The sequence below is a fragment of the Chrysemys picta genome, chromosome 25 (genome assembly GCF_011386835.1).
Source record: "Chrysemys picta bellii isolate R12L10 chromosome 25, ASM1138683v2, whole genome shotgun sequence".
NCBI lineage: Eukaryota > Metazoa > Chordata > Testudines > Emydidae > Chrysemys > Chrysemys picta.
Genome location: NC_088815.1, coordinates 10,423,410 through 10,440,559, shown reverse-complemented (window position 1 = coordinate 10,440,559; position 17,150 = coordinate 10,423,410). Strand labels below are relative to the sequence as shown.

The following is a 17,150-nucleotide window of genomic DNA, read 5'->3' as shown; positions in this document are numbered from 1 at the left end:
GTCAGCCGTCCCCTCCAGTTACACCGGCCAGGAGCCCTGGTTTCTAATCCCCCTGATTCTGCTCCTCTCCTGGAAGGAGAAATGGATCCCAGGGATGCTCTAGCCCACCAGGGTGCTCCTCCCAAGCTGGAAATGATCCTCTGGGCAGGTGCTCCCCTCCCCCCACCCAGGGAAGGGGAGGAACCCAGGAGTCCGAGCGTCCCCTGCTTCTACCAGCTCAGGCCCACGCCCCGCCCAGCCAAGGAGGAGAATGGGGGGAGGGGTCGGTTGTGGGCGGGACTGTTTTGGGGGAATCGGGCCCAGCGATTGGCTGGCGGGCGCGGTGATTGGCAGGAGCCGGCGCTAGGAGGGAGTCGCGGGCGCAGTGGGCGGGGCTCGGAGTCGGAGGGTTCCGCTCGCGCCGTTCCCCGCCAGGTACTGGGGGGGGGCTCCTGCCCCGCCTCGCCCCCCCCAACGGCCTCACCCCCCCCGCCTCTGCCCCCCCCAACGGCCCCCTTCTCCCCCAACAACCTCTCCCCCAGCCCTCCTGCCTCGCCCCCCCCGCCTCTGCCCCCCCCAACGGCCATACCCCCAGCCCTCCTGCCTCGCCCCCCCGCCTCTGCCCCCCCAACGACCCCCCCTCTCCCCCCAACAGCCCCTCCCCCAGCCCTCCTGCCTCGCCCCCCCCGCCTCTGCCCCCCCAACGACCCCCCCTCTCCCCCAACAGCCCCTCCCCCAGCCCTCCTGCCTCGCCCCCCCCGCCTCTGCCCCCCCAACGACCCCCCCTCTCCCCCAACAGCCCCTCCCCCAGCCCTCCTGCCTCGCCCCCCCCCCGCCTCTGCCCCCCCCAACGGCCATACCCCCAGCCCTCCTGCCTCGCCCCCCCGCCTCTGCCCCCCCAACGACCCCCCCTCTCCCCCCAACAGCCCCTCCCCCAGCCCTCCTGCCTCGCCCCCCCCGCCTCTGCCCCCCCCCCAACGGCCATACCCCCAGCCCTCCTGCCTCGCCCCTCGCCCCCCCACCTCTGCCCCCCCAACGACCCCCCCTCCCCCCCAACAGCCACTCCCCCAGCCCTCCTGCCTCGCCCCCCCGCCTCTGCCCCCCCAACGACCCCCCCTCTCCCCCCAACAGCCCCTCCCCCAGCCCTCCTGCCTCGCCCCCCCCGCCTCTGCCCCCCCCAACTGCCATACCCCCAGCCCTCCTGCCTCGCCCCTCGCCCCCCGCCTCTGCCCCCCAAACGACCCCCCTCTCCCCCAACAGCCCCTCCCCCAGCCCTCCTGCCTCGCCCCTCGCCCCCCCAACGGACATACCTCCTGCCTCGCCCCCCGCCTCTCCCCCAACAGCCCCTCCCCCAGCCCTCCTGCCTCGCCCCCCCCCGCCTCTGCCCCCCCCCCAACGGCCATACCCCCAGCCCTCTTGCCTCGTCCCTCCCATGGCTCCAGCCCCCATCTCCCCCAGCCCTCCTGCCTCGCCCCCTTGCCCCCCCCCGCCTCTGGCCCCCCCCCAACGACCCCCCTCTCCCCCAACAGCCCCCCCACAGCCCTCCTGCCTCGTCCCTCCAATGGCTCCAGCCCCCATCTCCCCCTGCCTCTGACCCCCCCAATAGCCCCCATCTCCCACAGCCCCCCTGCCTCTGACCCCCCAATAGCCCCCATCTCCCCCAACAGACCCACTCCCACAGCCCTCCTGCCTGACATCCCCAACGGCCTCGGCCCCCCCAACGGCCCCCCTCTCCCCCAACAGCCCTCCTGCCTCATCCCTCCAACAGCCCCCATCTCCCCCAGACTCCCCCAACAGCCCCCTCCCACAGCCCCCTGCCTCTGACCCCCCAATAGCCCTCATCTCCCCCAACAGCCCCCCCAGCCCTCCTGTTGCCCCCCAACAGCCCCCAGATCCCCCAACAGCCCCCCCCACAGCCCTCCTGCCTTGTCCCTCCAATGGCTCCAGCCCCCATCTCCCACAGCCCCCCTTCCTGCCCTCCTGCCTCTGACCCCCCAATAGCCCCCCCCACAGCCCTCCTGCCTTGCCTCCCCAACAGCCACGGCCCCCCTGGCTCTGACCCCCCCCAATAGCCCCCATCTCCCCCAACAGACCCACTCCCACAGCCCTCCTGCCTGACCTCCCCAATGGCCTTGGCCCTCCTGCCTCTGACCCCCTTCAACAGCCCATCTCCCCCAGAACTCCCCAACAGCCCCTGTCCCTGCCCTCCTGCCTCTGACACTCCTCAACAGCCCCTGGCCCCTATATCCCCCAGACCCCCTCAACAGCCCCCCTCCTGCCTCTGACCCCCCCATCTCCCTATTTCCCCCAGCCCCCCCAACAACCCCCCTAACAGCCCCAGGCCCCCATCTCCTTATCTCCCCCGACCCCCCCAACAGTCCCCCTCCCCTAGCCCTCCTGCCTCTGGCCCCCGTCAACAGCACCCCAACTCCCCCTGGTCTCCCTCAAAAGTCCCCCTGGCTCCCCTGCCCTGGATCCCACCATGTCTGCCCCCCTCCCTCAGTGCCCCCACTGTGTCCCCTGTCTCTTCTACCTCAGCCCCCTCCCCAATATTCTTCCCCTGGCTCCCAATCCCTGGAGTTGCTGCCTGTCATGCCCCAGGTTCCTGGGGATCTCTAGGCATTGCTGTAAGAAGGGGCTGTGTGCCCTACCCCTCATACAGGGATCCCCTCCCAGTGCTAGCATGGTCCCTTCTGGGGACCCCTGGCCTCTTCGGATCCTGCTCTCGCTCCCTTTGGAAGGATGGGCAAGGCTTGCTGAAGGGCAGCAGAGTTTTCAATCCCCACCTTCTCCTCCTGCTGCCCTTCTCCTTTCTGGGGGCGCTCCCACACTCGTCCCATCCACCTTCTACGCTGAAGTGACCATCTTGTGTCTGCTGCTCACAGCTTCGGAGACAGTGTTCACCCCCCTCAAAGAGCAGCTTTGGGGACCTGCTTTAATACCCCCCTCCCCGTGAAACCCCCCTGCTCATCCTCCTACTTATTGGATTCGATTTGGGCTTGGGGATCTCAGACTGCCAGTTCCCCATGGCTTGTCCACAGCACGTGGAGTTTTCCAACCCTCCTCCCTCGTTTTCTTTCCTTTCCCCACTTCCTTCTGTCTGGTTCTGTAACGGGTGTCCATTAGCACAGAGCCACCAAAGTTTCTTTCACCCCAGCTAGCCTCAGTTCAAGCCTCCTTGTGGTATGGAGCCTGGGCAAAAATCCCTTGAACTATTCCTTGCCCACAGCAATGACTGCGGAGTTCTTACTCTGCGTCTCAGAGTAGGTGACTGTTGCAGTGATGGGCACCTTAGAAATATTTGAGAGATGCTGAAATCTTGGGGAGATCTAAGGAGTGTTGTATTTTCTTATCCCTCTTTTTCTTGCCCAACTTCCATGTTATGTGGCTTTAGAACAGGACATCTGACTTAATCGTTGTTCCGAGACAACTGCTGAAGACTGAATTGCCCATTTAGATGACTGGAACTGGAGCAGGGATCCCATTGTTATGATTCTGTGTCATTTACTCCACATGAAGTTAAGCCTAGTGACTCTGCTGTCAGAGGGAGGAGCAAGCTACCTGTGCCAGAAGCTAAAAATCTGTAGCATGAGGAGGGGGTTATTTTGCTATAAATGTTGAACGTGGGATTGAAGGTGAAGGGTTCAGCCTGCTTCTTGGGTGTTTGTCTTCCAGAATGCCCAAGTCCAAGGAGCTTGTGGAAACAACCACTTCAGACAGTGGATCTGATGCTGAGAATGAAAAGGTATTGGTATACAGTAGCTGGGGAATGAGACTGACTTTGCTCCCACACATCAGGTATTCCCCTCCTATACATACGTCCCTCCAGTGGGGAAAAAGTAGCAATGTTCTAGGTGCTTCAGTTAATCCTCTGAGGTCATGCAAACAATAACCTGAATTCCAGCGTGCTCACTTAGTGGGCATCATTGTCATGAGCAAGCTCTGGGGTGAAAGTCGGCAACTAAGTGTCCTTCCCATGTCATGCCACTGTGCAAGTTAGGGTGCTCCTTGGCACTGAGGCAAATCCTATGCTTACAAATGCCATGGGATCAATCTTTTGCATCCATGCAGAGCAGAAGAAGCTTTGGGGTTTTTTAAATGTTACTTGAAAAGTCACAGCAGGTGATCTAGATGTTCCATTCTATATGCATCTGAAGAAGTGGGCTGTAGCCCACGAAAGCTTATGCTCTAATAAAGTGCCACAAGTACTCCTGTTCTTTTAGCAGGTGAAGGGAAGAGTAATTTCCCACCTTGCTTTCTAGATCTGAATGGCTTTCAGCCTTGTAAAGCCTGTATCGTAATGCAGCAAGTGAAGGTCACACAAACAACTTTATTTCTAGCACTTCTTAACTTTTCAGGGCTTGACTTTACAGCCTGGATGTTCCTTTAGTGTAGTTTTAATGTAATTATTAATAGTTTGGTCCCACTCTACTGGCTGCAGTCTAGTTTTCAGAGGTTGCAGACAGGTTTAGCTCAAGTACTGCTGGTTGCTAGTGTAGTTAAGAGTAGAGTGCCGTGTTAGTATTATTGCAGTTAGTATGTCTGGCTGAAGGGGCTTTGAGTGACTTATCATGAGATCCCATCTCATGAAATGTGTGTAAGTCCCATCATTTGAACTATCTAGAAGCCGCATAGGCTTGAGAACTAGACTAATCACAAGAGGGTGGGGAGCTGTCTAATTGTGACCTCTTCTTTACAGAAAAGAAAAAAAGAGATGCCGTCCAAGCCAGAGAAAAGACCAAAAACTGAGGCCAAAACTTCCAAGGTGGCAACGAAAAGTCAAGGGCAAGATAGTGAAGAGGAGGGCATGTTCCAGGTATTGGTGGGAGGGGAGAGGATCAGATATTACAAACAAATCTACCTCTGTCACATCCTTCAAATCCCCCTGCCACATACACACACACACATTTCTATTCGTTAATTTCCTAGCCAAATCAGAATTCTTTCCTGGTTTCTTGCATTGGCGTGTCCTTTCTCGCTCCAGTTAAATACAATGGAGTTTTAAGTAATGAGATGGAAGTAATATGGACGGTAGCTAAATATATGTATATAAAGCTGGTTGCAGCGTTCCTCAACTCAAATCCAGACCTTTCTTTAACTGTGGTTTAATATCTTTGCAGATTGGGAAGATGCGCTATGTCCGAGTGTCCTGCTTTAAGGGGAAAGTCCTTGTGGATATCCGAGAATTCTACATAGATAAGGAAGGGGACACTAAACCTGGGAGAAAAGGTAATCAGACATCTCCACTAGGTGGCAGTAATGCATCATATTCATCTAATTTCCAATACAATTAAAATCATGAATGAGTCTAGGGCAGTCTTGTATCCAGGAGTTGGAAACTTTACATTATTCTTAAATGACTGACTTCAGCATCTTCTGAAAGTCTCCAATATTCCCACTGCCATCTGATGCTGGGAAGTGAGCAGCACGGCCCCATGATGGGCTATTAATGAAAGAGCAACCAGCACAGTGACCTTAATCTATGAAGCTTGGCTCCCTGCCTGTTTCTGAAGGGGGACTTCAACTGAGGAAGGACATGAACAGTAGGTAAGCTGAATGTCGGATAAAAGGCAGGAGATGAACATGATCGAAGATGGGGTTATTCTGATAGTGCAGGAATGTAGTACCTTAATTTGACCAAACTTCACCCTTCCGGCTCTCTTTTTCTCCCCTCCAACTATTTCTCTTATAAACAGCACCTCTGCGGGGGGCAATTGAGTATGTAAAATTAGACAGGCCAAAGGAAAGTAGAAAATTGTAACTCTCACACCGCTATCCAGCATCCGGCTGTTGACAGACAAAACTAAATATATATTGAAGGAGCATATATTGGCACGTGGGCCTGTTAGAACTCTGGGGTTGTACAGTGTACTGTGCATTCACCCTAATCTTTTAACCATGGAAGTGCAGTCAGCAGGGACTTCACGATCCCAAAATATGATATTCCATCTCAATCTGAACGGAAACTGGAATTTCATAATCCCTCCAGCTATACCTCCATATTAAAGCAAGGATGATTGCAGTGTGAAACGTAAGGTGCATACCTGAGGCTCCTGGCAATTTGCCCAGTGCGACCCTCAGTGGAACAGAGTTTGGGTGACCCTTTATTAAAGAGCCATGCGGTCCTTGGAATAACATTGTCTGACTGGGAAAACAGCACAGAAAGTAATGTAAAGGCTGCTGTGGAACAGGGGCATCATTCACTCCAGAACTTCTCTCCCACTACTGAGTTAATGTTCATTCATGGCCCTTTACATTACAGCTTTCCGGCTGACAGTGATTTGCTTAGTTGACTCACTTGACTCTAAGTTCCCAGGCCACGTCTGTAAGTCATTCCCCTCTTCTGCCCTATGTGTTGGGGTATTCAGCAGAGATTCAGTTACATGAAATTTCCCAGGAACCGTTCAGTTCTCGTTATTGATTTTGTGTCTGTGCAGATGAATTTCTTTCAGCTTGATTTGCCCCTTGAACACTAAGCATGGTTTACCCTCCAGAAATTAATTTCCTTCAAAGAAGTTACCACTGTACATTACTCACTTAAAGCAAACAGCTTATCCTATAATGAAAGGCAGGAACAGATCCCTGAAACCTTTCTGTGCCAGCCTAGGGGGAGTGGGAGACAGAAGGGGGATTAAACTCTTTTGGCACATGTAGGAAACTTGCCCAGAATACAAGACAGAAGATCTGTTCATCTGCTACTTAGAACTTGGGTCTGTAGAGGAATGTTCACATGAATGCTGTCTCTTCTGTTTTGATGTAGTGTCTCTAGCCACTGATGTTTGTCTAAAACTTAATAAAATGTGTGACTAAGTGTCAGGACATGTTACTTTTGGTTTTGCTCAGGAAACAAGTGGACAGCATCCGGGTGGAACCAAGGTGGCATGCCCACTACCATGTTTCTTTTCCATGGAAAAGGCCAATTATATCAAGTTGGCTTTCTCTGTGGGTGATTTTTTTTTTTTTTTTTTTAAGCTCCTGCCTAAGGAGCTAAAAACAAGCCAATTCCTCTGAGCTTAAGCCATCACAGTGAATGTTGTTAGTGGTAGATTTTGTAGTTGAAATTACAGTTGCTGGGATGGGAGTTTGCATTACCCATTTGGCCAACACAAAGGATGGTACTCTAATTGCCGGACAGGGACTGGGATTAAAGGCTCCTAGGGTTTATTTACAGCTTTGCTATGACCTTGGGCCATTTAGCAGTTTCCTCCTCTTTACTTCTTTCCCCCATCTGTAAAATGTGGGCTACCATCTCACAGGAGCATTAAAGCTTTCCATATTTCTATAGTACTAGAGGAGGACCACAGAAGCACACATTTCATATTTGCTACAGTGTTAACATGGAGACGCTTTACTTAAAAGGCTGCCTCAGTTTCTGTTCTGGGATCAGATTCAGATCATAAATTTCCCTTCTATAACTGCCCTTATGGAGCCACCTTGGCTGTGGAACTTGCTGATTCTGCTCTGCAGGCATGTCTCTGTAATCCTTCTCCTTTGCGTTCTAGGGATTGCCCTATCTGCCGAGCAGTGGAACCACTTGAAGGAGATCATTCCAGATATTGATGCTGCAGTCAAGAAATTCTAAGATGTTGTTTATTTAAAATCCTGTATTTTTCCTGGGTTTTTTTGTATTTTTTTTTTCTTAATTGCTATTCTGCATTGGATTCCATCCAAGGGAAAGGTTCATTTCTTTGGATTGTGATAATGCTCAAGGGGCTAGAGATTGCTTTAAGGTTTTAAAATATAATGTGGAACAAATGCATGAGCCTAGATTCAGTTTTGCGAAAAGAGCCTTTAGCATCTTCAGCCCCTGCCTGTCCCTAATGCTTTGCATAGTGAGTGATCCCATCAGTGATCTGTTGCATGTAAGAGTCTGACTTCTAACTGGCATTTCCTGAACTAAATGGCTATTGACTATCATGCAGAGCTGTCTAGCTGCTCCACATCTGTTGCAATCTTCCACTTGGCCGAATATTTAGTAAGCAGTTTAGTCCAGCTACCTACTTGCCACCCTTCCACCTCATCTAGGCTCTGGAAACGCTGCATACAGCATTCTGGCTATTTCCATTAGCTTTTGTGTTTGGAACTCTTCCTGTCTCTTCCCCCCACCCCCCTTGAAGAAGGGGATTGTAGCACTTCAGCAGGGAAAATAGCATGTAGAGGATGAATATGCCCAATAAACTTGTTTGCATTACCAAAAAAAAAAGTGTAGTCTTCCCTGTTGCTGGTAACTTAACTCCCTATTTTGTCCTCTTAGTTGTGTATTGGTGTCAGATTTCCTTCCACAGGGAAAGTAAGTGGTTGAGTAGTGGCCCTGCCTTAGAGTTTAATCTCTCTTTTAAAAAAAAACCAACCCAACCCTAATTTTTTTTGCTATATAGAATTGATGAGATACCTATCTTGGCACACTATAATAAATAGTGCAGGCCACAGAAGGCCCTCAACTAGATCATATATTCTGTCAGAGGGGCAGTAATTACTTCATAAGTGTACAAATTACTAAAGAGGGAAATTAAAAGCTGAAGAAGGGAGAACCTTCCTTCCTCTGGTGGAGGAAAATCGCAGTAAAACTACCTGGGCCCAACACTGAACGGGTAGCGTGAGTATTTCTGTTATTTAAGGCTAAACAAACTTGAATACTGTTAATCAACAGGGGCACAAGCAAAGCCTTTCAGCATTTAGTGCTCACATTCTATTTCAGGTACTTATCTAGCCCTTGTTGCCATAGTATCCGAGCACCTCCCACTCTTGAATATATTTATCCTGACAACCCCCCTGTGAAATACTATCTGTATTTTACAGATGGGGAACAAGGGTCAGATCCTCAAATGTACTGAAGCACCTAACTTCCATTGAGTTCAATGGGAGACATGGTTCTAGGTTCTGACCTGGATCGAAGGGACTGCCCCAGGACACACAGGAAGTCTCTGGTAGAGCACGGAATTGAACCTGGCTCTCCAAAATCCTAAACTAGACTCCTGCCTACTGGACCATCCTTCCTCCTGCCAGATAATCGCTCCACTCAACACTTTTCCGTTCTAGCAATCAAGAGCATGCACCTAGGTACCAGACTCAATTTATAGCATATTCAACAGCCAGCATGTCTTATGCTGCAATCTGATTTCTGCAGCCATTGCTAATACTGTACATGGTGTCATAAACCACTCTTCAGTCGGAAGCCAAAGGTAAAAGAAAAGATGGAGGAGGAGGAGCGGGAAAGGAAAATTGCCTGGAGAATGATGGGAATGGAACAGAGAATGCTCAGAGTAGAGCAGGAAAGTGAGTGTCTAGGGGGGAAAAAATGACTAGCAGCGGGAGTGAGTCTGGGTAATTTGGAGAGAAGTCAGGGCAGTTGATTTGGAGATGGAGATGAATAGGAAAGTGCGGGGGAAGGTAGTGCAGCACTCGCAGAAGTTTCATTATATGGCACCCACCGCGTGCTAGGTACTTGAGAAAATGGTGTGCTCTTTGCCTCAAGGATCTTCCCGTCTAAATGGACAGCGTGCTGATGCTTTGCTGTGTCCCTTAAAAGGTGCAGCACAAGAGTCAGAGTCCAGGTTGGGGTAGGGTAAAGATGACTTTAAGCCATTTTTCTAACACTGGCCTGTTCAGACGGCTGATGTATCTCTCAGCAAAAGTGAGTGACCCTGGGGCATCCTGCCCCAGAGTGGTCCTGTGTTTGGGGCAGTGCAGAAAGACGCTAATTGGAGGTGGTGGGTGACTGTCTTACAGACAAGGACGTGTGGGAGGCAAGAATTTGGGATTCACTTTGAATATATGAATACAGGCATCAGTGTTGTCTATGGGTTGGAGCAGGCGAACCAAGGCACAAGTGTCCCACAGCAAAGTAATAGCAGTTAGGAACAGAACTCAGTTTTCTTGCTGCTTCAAAATGTGTCTTGACCAAAAGACCATCCTTCCTCCCTGTAATTTCTGTAGGAATTTTTATTGTGGTCAGAGAGAGGAAATAAACAAAATCAGGGCTGAAAATATTAACTCAGTGAAATGGCCCCAAACTAAACTTTGTTAGCAAAAGAAATGCTGAAGGGCACTTAAATTCGCAGTTCTGAAAGCATGCAAGTTTTATCTTTTTTAGAGGGGATGTGATGGATTTGAGGTTGTTTTGGTGTTTGTTGGCTGGCTTTTTCCTCAATCCAAAACTAAAAGGAGCACTAAAAAAGTGGTGAATTACTGAAGTCAAGGTACAGCCCAGTACATTTAGTTTATAATGTAACAAGGTTGTTGTTTTTTTTTTTTAAATCCTCAAGGAACAGCTGCTTCTGATCAGAAAGATGCCTGAGAGTTATTGATGGATGTTTGTTTTCCAATCCACCCACTGTAAAAATACAATTTATGCTTATAAACTCACAGGATTTAAAACTGGCTTGTTTTTGGTTTGTTGCATAGATAAAAATATTTAAAAGCCCATTTAAAATTGGTCAGGATAAATAATAGAGACCAGAAATAGGTAAACAGTAGACCTTTGAAAAAAGGAGTACTTGTGGCACCTTAGAGACTAACAAATTTATTTGGGCATAAGCTTTCATGGGCCATGAAAGCTTATGCCCAAATAAATTTGTTAGACTCTAAGGTGCCACAAGTACGCCTCGTTCTTTTTGCTGATACAGACTAACACGGCTACCCCTCTGAAAGCAGTAGACCTTTGGTAAATAAGCCGAGATGTAAGCATATTGGTATTGCCTATTCTCTCCTCCACAAAGATGTTTTCTAAGCTATCAGCTTGGCAGTTCTTGATCAATTTCCCTGCAGTACCTTTGCTCTGGAATAGATACAGTTGTTTTGCGTGAATGAGCTGGTATTTTACTGAGATACAACAACCCTGCTTGGATGTCTTCTGCCAGGAGTACATACTTTCTTCCTCCCTCCTCTTTCCGTGGGAACCGGTGGATAAGGGAAGATGGCCTGTTTGGCTATCTTGAAAGATTGGGGCGGGGGGGTGTTTATAGGATTTTTTAATGTAAAGTGTATCTTACAAATCTAGAACCTGATCTCCAAAGCCTCAGTGACTTTAATGGCACAGGATAGGGCCCCTAGACCTATTGGCTTAAGCTCACCTGTAAATCAAAGTAATTGGATGCTTTCCTACCCTCACATTGATGGCACATGCTGAAAAGAAATTGGGATCAAATTTGGGTTTCGATCGTCTGCAAATGTCCCTCTATTAACAGTGAAACTTCTTTCACCTGCACTATGCGGGGTTTCCTTTCCTTTAACAACTTTTTAAAGGGCTGCTTTTCCTTTTGGGATCTGCTCTTTCCTCCTTAGTGCACAATCATCCACATGTGGTGTTAGCCTCCTTTTCTGTGCCTCTCTGCAACCTTGCTACTGTCTGGTATGAGAGACTTGCCCTCTGCAACTCCCGGCACCTATACAAGTCTTCTGAATCTCCTTGTCTTGTTGATTTTCCAGTCTCATTTGAAAACCAACCATATCTTGTCTCTTTTGCATATGCCTACTCATTTCCTGTCTCCCTCTGATACTCCTAGTAATTCCTCAACTATTATCTTTTATTATTTATTCCTTAATCCTCTTGCTTTGGTATATAATTCTGTACCTTATTCTGCAAACTGTTTCAGGGCACTAGTTGACAGCTGCTATCTTTTATTATTTACCAGCAATATTCTCATTCCTGTCTTACTCTGCAGTCAGGGATGATTGTAATATTTCCATTTTTGGGCAGAGCGACCCCAAAAGATACAGTCTTCCTATGGATACCACTGCTTGGATTAGTGGCAAGGCTTGTGATGGCAGATCTCTGGTGGCCTATGCAACAGAGGACTGAAGAGAAGTGGCTGATGTGTGTGTGGGGGGGTGTTGCTTTTTGTTTTTACTTTGATTTTTAGGGATGATGTTGGCTTCTGAAGTGAAAGCACCTCTATGGAGACTGCCTTGATTGCTGCTCTGTAACTAGGAGTCCTTGAGAGATGGCCCATGGACACTGGTCAGGTTAAGTATGGTAGTACTGCCCAGCTCCATTTGATAATATATAAGCTGCAAACGCCACAGTTGCTATGCGAGGTTCTCACACCTGCCAGCCCAGGGGATAGGAGATTCAGGTGGCGGGGGGCAGCCAGGGCTGAAAGGAAAACGTTCAGACCTGCAGCATATGTCCGGGCTGGGAGTTAGGGGAATAGTAGATGGAGGTTTCCCGTTAAGCATGCGGAGAGGGCAATGTGTAGTGTGCTCCGGCCAACATTGAGCTAACAAGGGGCAACCCTGGTTCCCCAGGGTGACTCAAGTAATTATCCTCACCAAGCTCTCAGCCCATGCTGTGTCTTACTGGGTACTGAACATCCCATTAGCATTTCACCCTCTACCTGGTGGGGTGACACCTGCAGCTGCAGGTTTGGCAGCATTGAATCAGCCCTGAGGCTAGGCCACGACAGGGGCTGGGGCCCGTGCCTGTTGCTTTCTGGGTTAAATCAGACTTGAAAGTGTTGGCAGTGTTTCATCCTGCCTGCACTTGGGGAGGGTGGGCAGGTGTGTGTGTTTGTGTGTACATACAGGGGATGGGGGGGCTGCGTTTCCTAGTGTGAAGATGTGTCGCATTTGCTACATGTTGGGTAATGTGCTCCCCTCCTCCCCTCTTCAAATCGCTGCTTCGGTTTATCTGCAGGATTCAGGTGAGACTCCTGGAAGGTGACAAAAAGCTTCTAAAACAGAGCCACAAAGCAGGGTTTTTTGGTGCCAGCCTCACACTCCTCCTGCAAAGCCTTTTGGACTGATATTTTCAGCACCTCCAGCCCCTGCTGAAGTCAATGGGAGCTCAGCACCTCTGCAAATCATTCCATTTGTGTGTAAAACAATCAGGCTCCCTCCCTCCTTCCCAACCCTAGGGTAGATAAGCCATTTATCTTCAGCAATGCTATGGAAGAATGCCAGGCTGGAACGCATGGGCATGGAGATATGAGCCATGCTGTGCCGCAGAAGCGATGCACATGGGTGCTGTCCTGTGGTGATGGGCTGTATCCACAGGTAATGGGGAGGCACACAGGGCCATGTCCCCGGGGGACTGAGGATGTGTGCTGGGCTGCACACTAGGACTAGCAGATACATTTGCCCGGCTGAAGGTAGATCTGCATCCCTTAGGTAGTCTGCAGTGTGAGTCTGATAACACAGTTCTATTAAAAAAAAAAAAATCCCTGTTCACGTTGGTCAGGGGAACCCATCTTGCTAGTGAAACTGCATTTAAACATGGTTAGCACTACCAGCTTCAACTGACCAGGTGCAGTGTGGACAGGGCCTGACAGGGGCAGACCAATTTTATAAAGAGAATAGAATATCCCCAGGGAAACTATATCCCATATTGCACAGAGCACATTGGCTTCCAGCCCCCTTCCGGTTCAACATAACACATCGAAGCTACTCTGTGTCATAGGGCGCGATTCCAATGTATTACCGCTTGCTTCCTTCTTTGGACAGGGACTTGGTAAATAAACCTTCTAGCCTGAATTGCCTCTCCACCTACAGACAATGGTGCTACGGTAGCGGGGGGGAGGGTATGAACAATGCGATTTCAGATAGGGATTCAGTAGGAAGATATTTCTCTCATCTGTCCTTACCTCACACCTCCTATACAAATTGTGATTGGACCTTTATTTTGTAGAAGATGCTGGTGCCTGCGGTGTCACCAATAGCTGGAGCATAGACGTTACGGTTCTAGGAACCTTAGAAATGCCACGCACAGCAGCCCCTCTCACAATCTAAGAACCGGGGGCTTGATTTTTCATTGATGCTGAGCACTCCCGACTCCCAGCTGGCTGTCTGGGGCTTGGGACCTCTGAAAATTAAGCTCTCCATTTTCAACATACACTTGCTTTCTACTGCCCCCCCCCCCCAAATAAAAATCTTTAGGTTTCCTACTTGTCCAAGAGGAGGCAACTGAATCTGTTTTGTGCCAGGTTGCCTGCTCTTTTTGTGTCCCTCTTACCCAAGCTGCAGGTGTCTAGATTACGTAAGGTGGTCCTCTTTTCCCATTTGCATGGGGTCTGGCTTGTGGGGCTTCAATCCAGGCTGAATTGTGTTGTGTTGTAAATTGTTCTCCAGTATTTTGCAGAGTTGTGGGCTGGGCCCATCCCCGAGGTACATGATTCCTCTTTCCAGTCTGAATAGGCCTGGATGGTTTTGATACAGTCGTCACGGAGCTGTTCTAGATTTGGTCTCTCTGGCCAGGCTGAGATGATTCCAACAGCATTTCCTTTCCAGGCTGAAAAGTTCTGGACTCTCTCCCATCCAGTCAGCATGATTCTGGACTGTGCTTGTCCTCAGCATAGTACTAGATTATCCTGCCCCCCCCCCACCCTTCGCTGTCCCCAGCCTATCTGATTTTCCTGTGTGCTTCCAGACTCCATCCTCTTCCTGGACTGCATCTTCCTCTTCCAGTCTGAAAAATTCTAGACTGCCTATGCAACTCTCCAGCCTGTTCTGGATTGTGCCTTTCCTCCAGTCAGTGCAGGGTTCAGGCACCTTGGTTCTGCCCAGCGTGCATGGGCTTTCCTAGCCCTCTTTCCCAGCGCTAGCCATCCGTCTTTCTCTAGAATGGCACGAAATGGACTGTGCTTTACAGATCTCCGTTCCTTGCTGCTGTACCATGAGTTCCTCTCCCCAGTTTGTGAGGGGCAGGACTTCCCCCCCACACACACCAATATTCAGTATTGTTCTCTACCCTGGAGACTGGATGGAGTGTTTGGGTTCTAAGAGGCATTGTTCTCTTCTCTCCTAGGAAGGGGGTGTAGGTTTTATTCTCCCTGGGGGGTGCGGTGCTTCTCAGTCTGGGGGGGCGAAGATGCAGATCTTCAGTCATCCCCATCCCATAGGTTGCACGGATTGCATCGTTGGCAGCCCGCTGCTCCCGGGCAGCCTTGCCCCTCTCCCCCCTTTGGCCGGGGCATGGCCCCTGCCTCCCTCCCTCTGCAGGGTTTGCAGGCTAGCAGCACCGGCAGCCCCCGGGGCACGGTCCCTGCCCGGTTTGCCGCCCCAGGCAGGCATGGCCTCCCCAGGGACGGGTGCCTGCCTCCTCGAGGCTGCAGCTCCGCTCCGCGGCCGGCAGGTGTCCCTGTGGAGCGGCTCTTTGTGGTCCTGATGCTGCCGCCGCTGGCGGCTGAGCCCTTTCCAGCTGAGAGCGCTTTCCTCCCCCGTCCGCTCCTTCCGTCTGCAACCTGCGCCGGGCTCGGGGAATGGCCAGACTCACCGAGGGCGAGGCGAGGCGGCAGCAGCAGCTCCTGCAGCCCAGAGCCTCCCCCATGAGCAGCAGCAGCAGCAGCTCGGACCCCCCCGCGCAGCCGGACAGCATGAAGGACCTGGATGCCATCAAGCTGTTCGTGGGGCAGATCCCCCGCAACCTGGAGGAGAAGGACCTCAAGCCCCTCTTCGAGCAGTTCGGCAAGATCTACGAGCTCACCGTGCTCAAGGACCGCTACACCGGCATGCACAAGGGTGAGCCTCCCCCTTTCCTCCAGCCATCCCCCCCGGCCAGCCATCTCCCTGCCTCATGTCTCCCTTCTCCTTCCTACCCTCCCTCCTTCCAGCTTCTCCTCCCTGCCAGCCTCTGCCCCCCCAACTCCAGGAGCCCTCTCTTCCCCCCCCCCCCGCGTCCCCAGCCCCTTTCTCCTCCCCACCTCCTCTCCGTTCTGGGGCGCTGGCAGATTTCAGCCCCTTCCTTTCATTCATTTGGGCTTTTGACAGGAGCTGCCTGGGAACTTTTAATCCTCCCTAACAGAATTACATTTGTAATGTTCACAAAGGGGCCCTGGTGGCTTCGACCCTCCTCTTGCTGCCGGGCTAAGACTATCAGACTCTCTCTCTCCCTCTGCTCGAGCCAGGCTTGGAGCCACAAAGAAATGGGGTTGTGCCTGGGTCTGGGGAAATCTGTGACATATCCTTAATACTTCTGCCAATGCCTTCTGGGCCCGATGCCTTTCCTTGTTGATCTCGCTCCTTTTCCCAGGTCCTATTCTGGCCAAAGATCTCCTCCAAAAGAAGGGGAATATCCCCTCCCCCCTGTATACTCAAGTTAATTTAGGGTGAACCATTGGATGATTTCATAGATGAACCTCATTCCAATCCCCCCCCAAGATTATTGATCCAAGATGCTGCAGTAACATTTCTGTGAGCTGTAGTTTTTTTGGTCCATTACTGTAGAATATAGTAGTATGACAAGAAGAAGGAGGAGGGTGTGTGGAAGACCCCTTGAAATCTTAAGACTTATAGAAAACAGCTGCCACGTTATAGCTTTGAAATCGCGTTATCTAGCTAGGCGATATTTATATAGTGCTAAAAATGACTCTCTTTATACATAGACGGTTATAGACATTTACTGTACAGCACCATGCGTATAAAGGGAATTTTGTTTGAGTACATTCAATATATACCAGTAAAACTGTTTATTGTGAAACTTATGTCTGCGATTATAGCCTTCTGGTTGCTCATGTGTGGGGCTCTCCTAGACAATGATATTTCAGTGTACATGAATGATATACACAGTCATCTTTTTACAATAGGGTAAATGGAGAAGTTGGATTGCCACCCCACTTCCCCTTTCCAGATTTGTGGGAATGGAATTGGAGTGAAGGAATGATAGTGCTGGGGACAGCCAAGCGGTGGTTGTGTGGGAAGGTACCCAGGGTTCCCCTTGTCCCCCTGTTCTGCCAATCCACCTCAGCCCAGCCTGCCAAACCCTTATTCTAGTCCCAGGCTCCCCTGACTGAGGGTAGCAAGGAAAGCTGTATCACGTAAATAATCCAACGCCCCTTGGTTCTAACCTGCAGCATCCTCTGCTCTCCTAACCCCCCACCCTCTTTATAGCTGTGCCAGTCCCTTCAGTCCTGATTTGCAGCACCTCTGTATTTTGCTATTGGGCCTGGTGACAAGCCGTCATGACAAATTGCGTGGCTGGGTTTTTTTATGTGGACAGATGTACAGGACAGACTAGGCTGAGATCACAAAAACTCATTGCAATTAAGGCCTGGAGCAGATGTGGAAGCCGGTCTCCAAAGTGGAAGACCAGCAGTCCCTGGACTATGGTACTGAACCTCCTACCAGGCTATAATGCTGCAGTTTTTAAAAGCTGCACAACAAAGATTATAAACTGCAAATCTATTCTTCACAGCAGTATCTAGAGTGGATGAAAGGCCATCCTGAGCTTCTGATTATCC

The 17,150-nt window shown here is 50.6% G+C and overlaps 2 protein-coding genes across 4 annotated transcripts in view; both read left to right on the top strand.

Annotated features, from left to right (window-relative positions):
- Positions 1–281: 281 nt before the first annotated feature.
- LOC101948159 (activated RNA polymerase II transcriptional coactivator p15-like) lies at positions 282–10,356 on the top strand. The gene is made up of 5 exons (XM_005281144.4): positions 282–414; positions 3,655–3,724; positions 4,679–4,795; positions 5,100–5,208; positions 7,482–10,356. The coding sequence occupies exons 2-5, from the start codon at positions 3,656–3,658 to the stop codon at positions 7,559–7,561; spliced, it is 375 nt and encodes a 124-aa protein (XP_005281201.1). The 5' UTR covers positions 282–414; position 3,655; the 3' UTR covers positions 7,562–10,356.
- Positions 10,357–15,092: 4,736 nt separating this feature from the next.
- CELF5 (CUGBP Elav-like family member 5) overlaps positions 15,093–17,150 on the top strand; it is a 57,852-nt gene continuing 55,794 nt past the window's right edge. For 2 of the 3 annotated variants that reach the window (XM_005281145.5, XM_024105725.3), the window contains exon 1: positions 15,094–15,432. In XM_005281145.5, coding sequence (XP_005281202.1) covers positions 15,174–15,432 — 259 coding nt within the window. In that variant the 5' untranslated portion in view covers positions 15,094–15,173. Of the gene's footprint in view, positions 15,433–17,150 lie in introns of all 3 variants that reach the window. The other variant, XM_024105726.3, reaches the window with a different exon arrangement.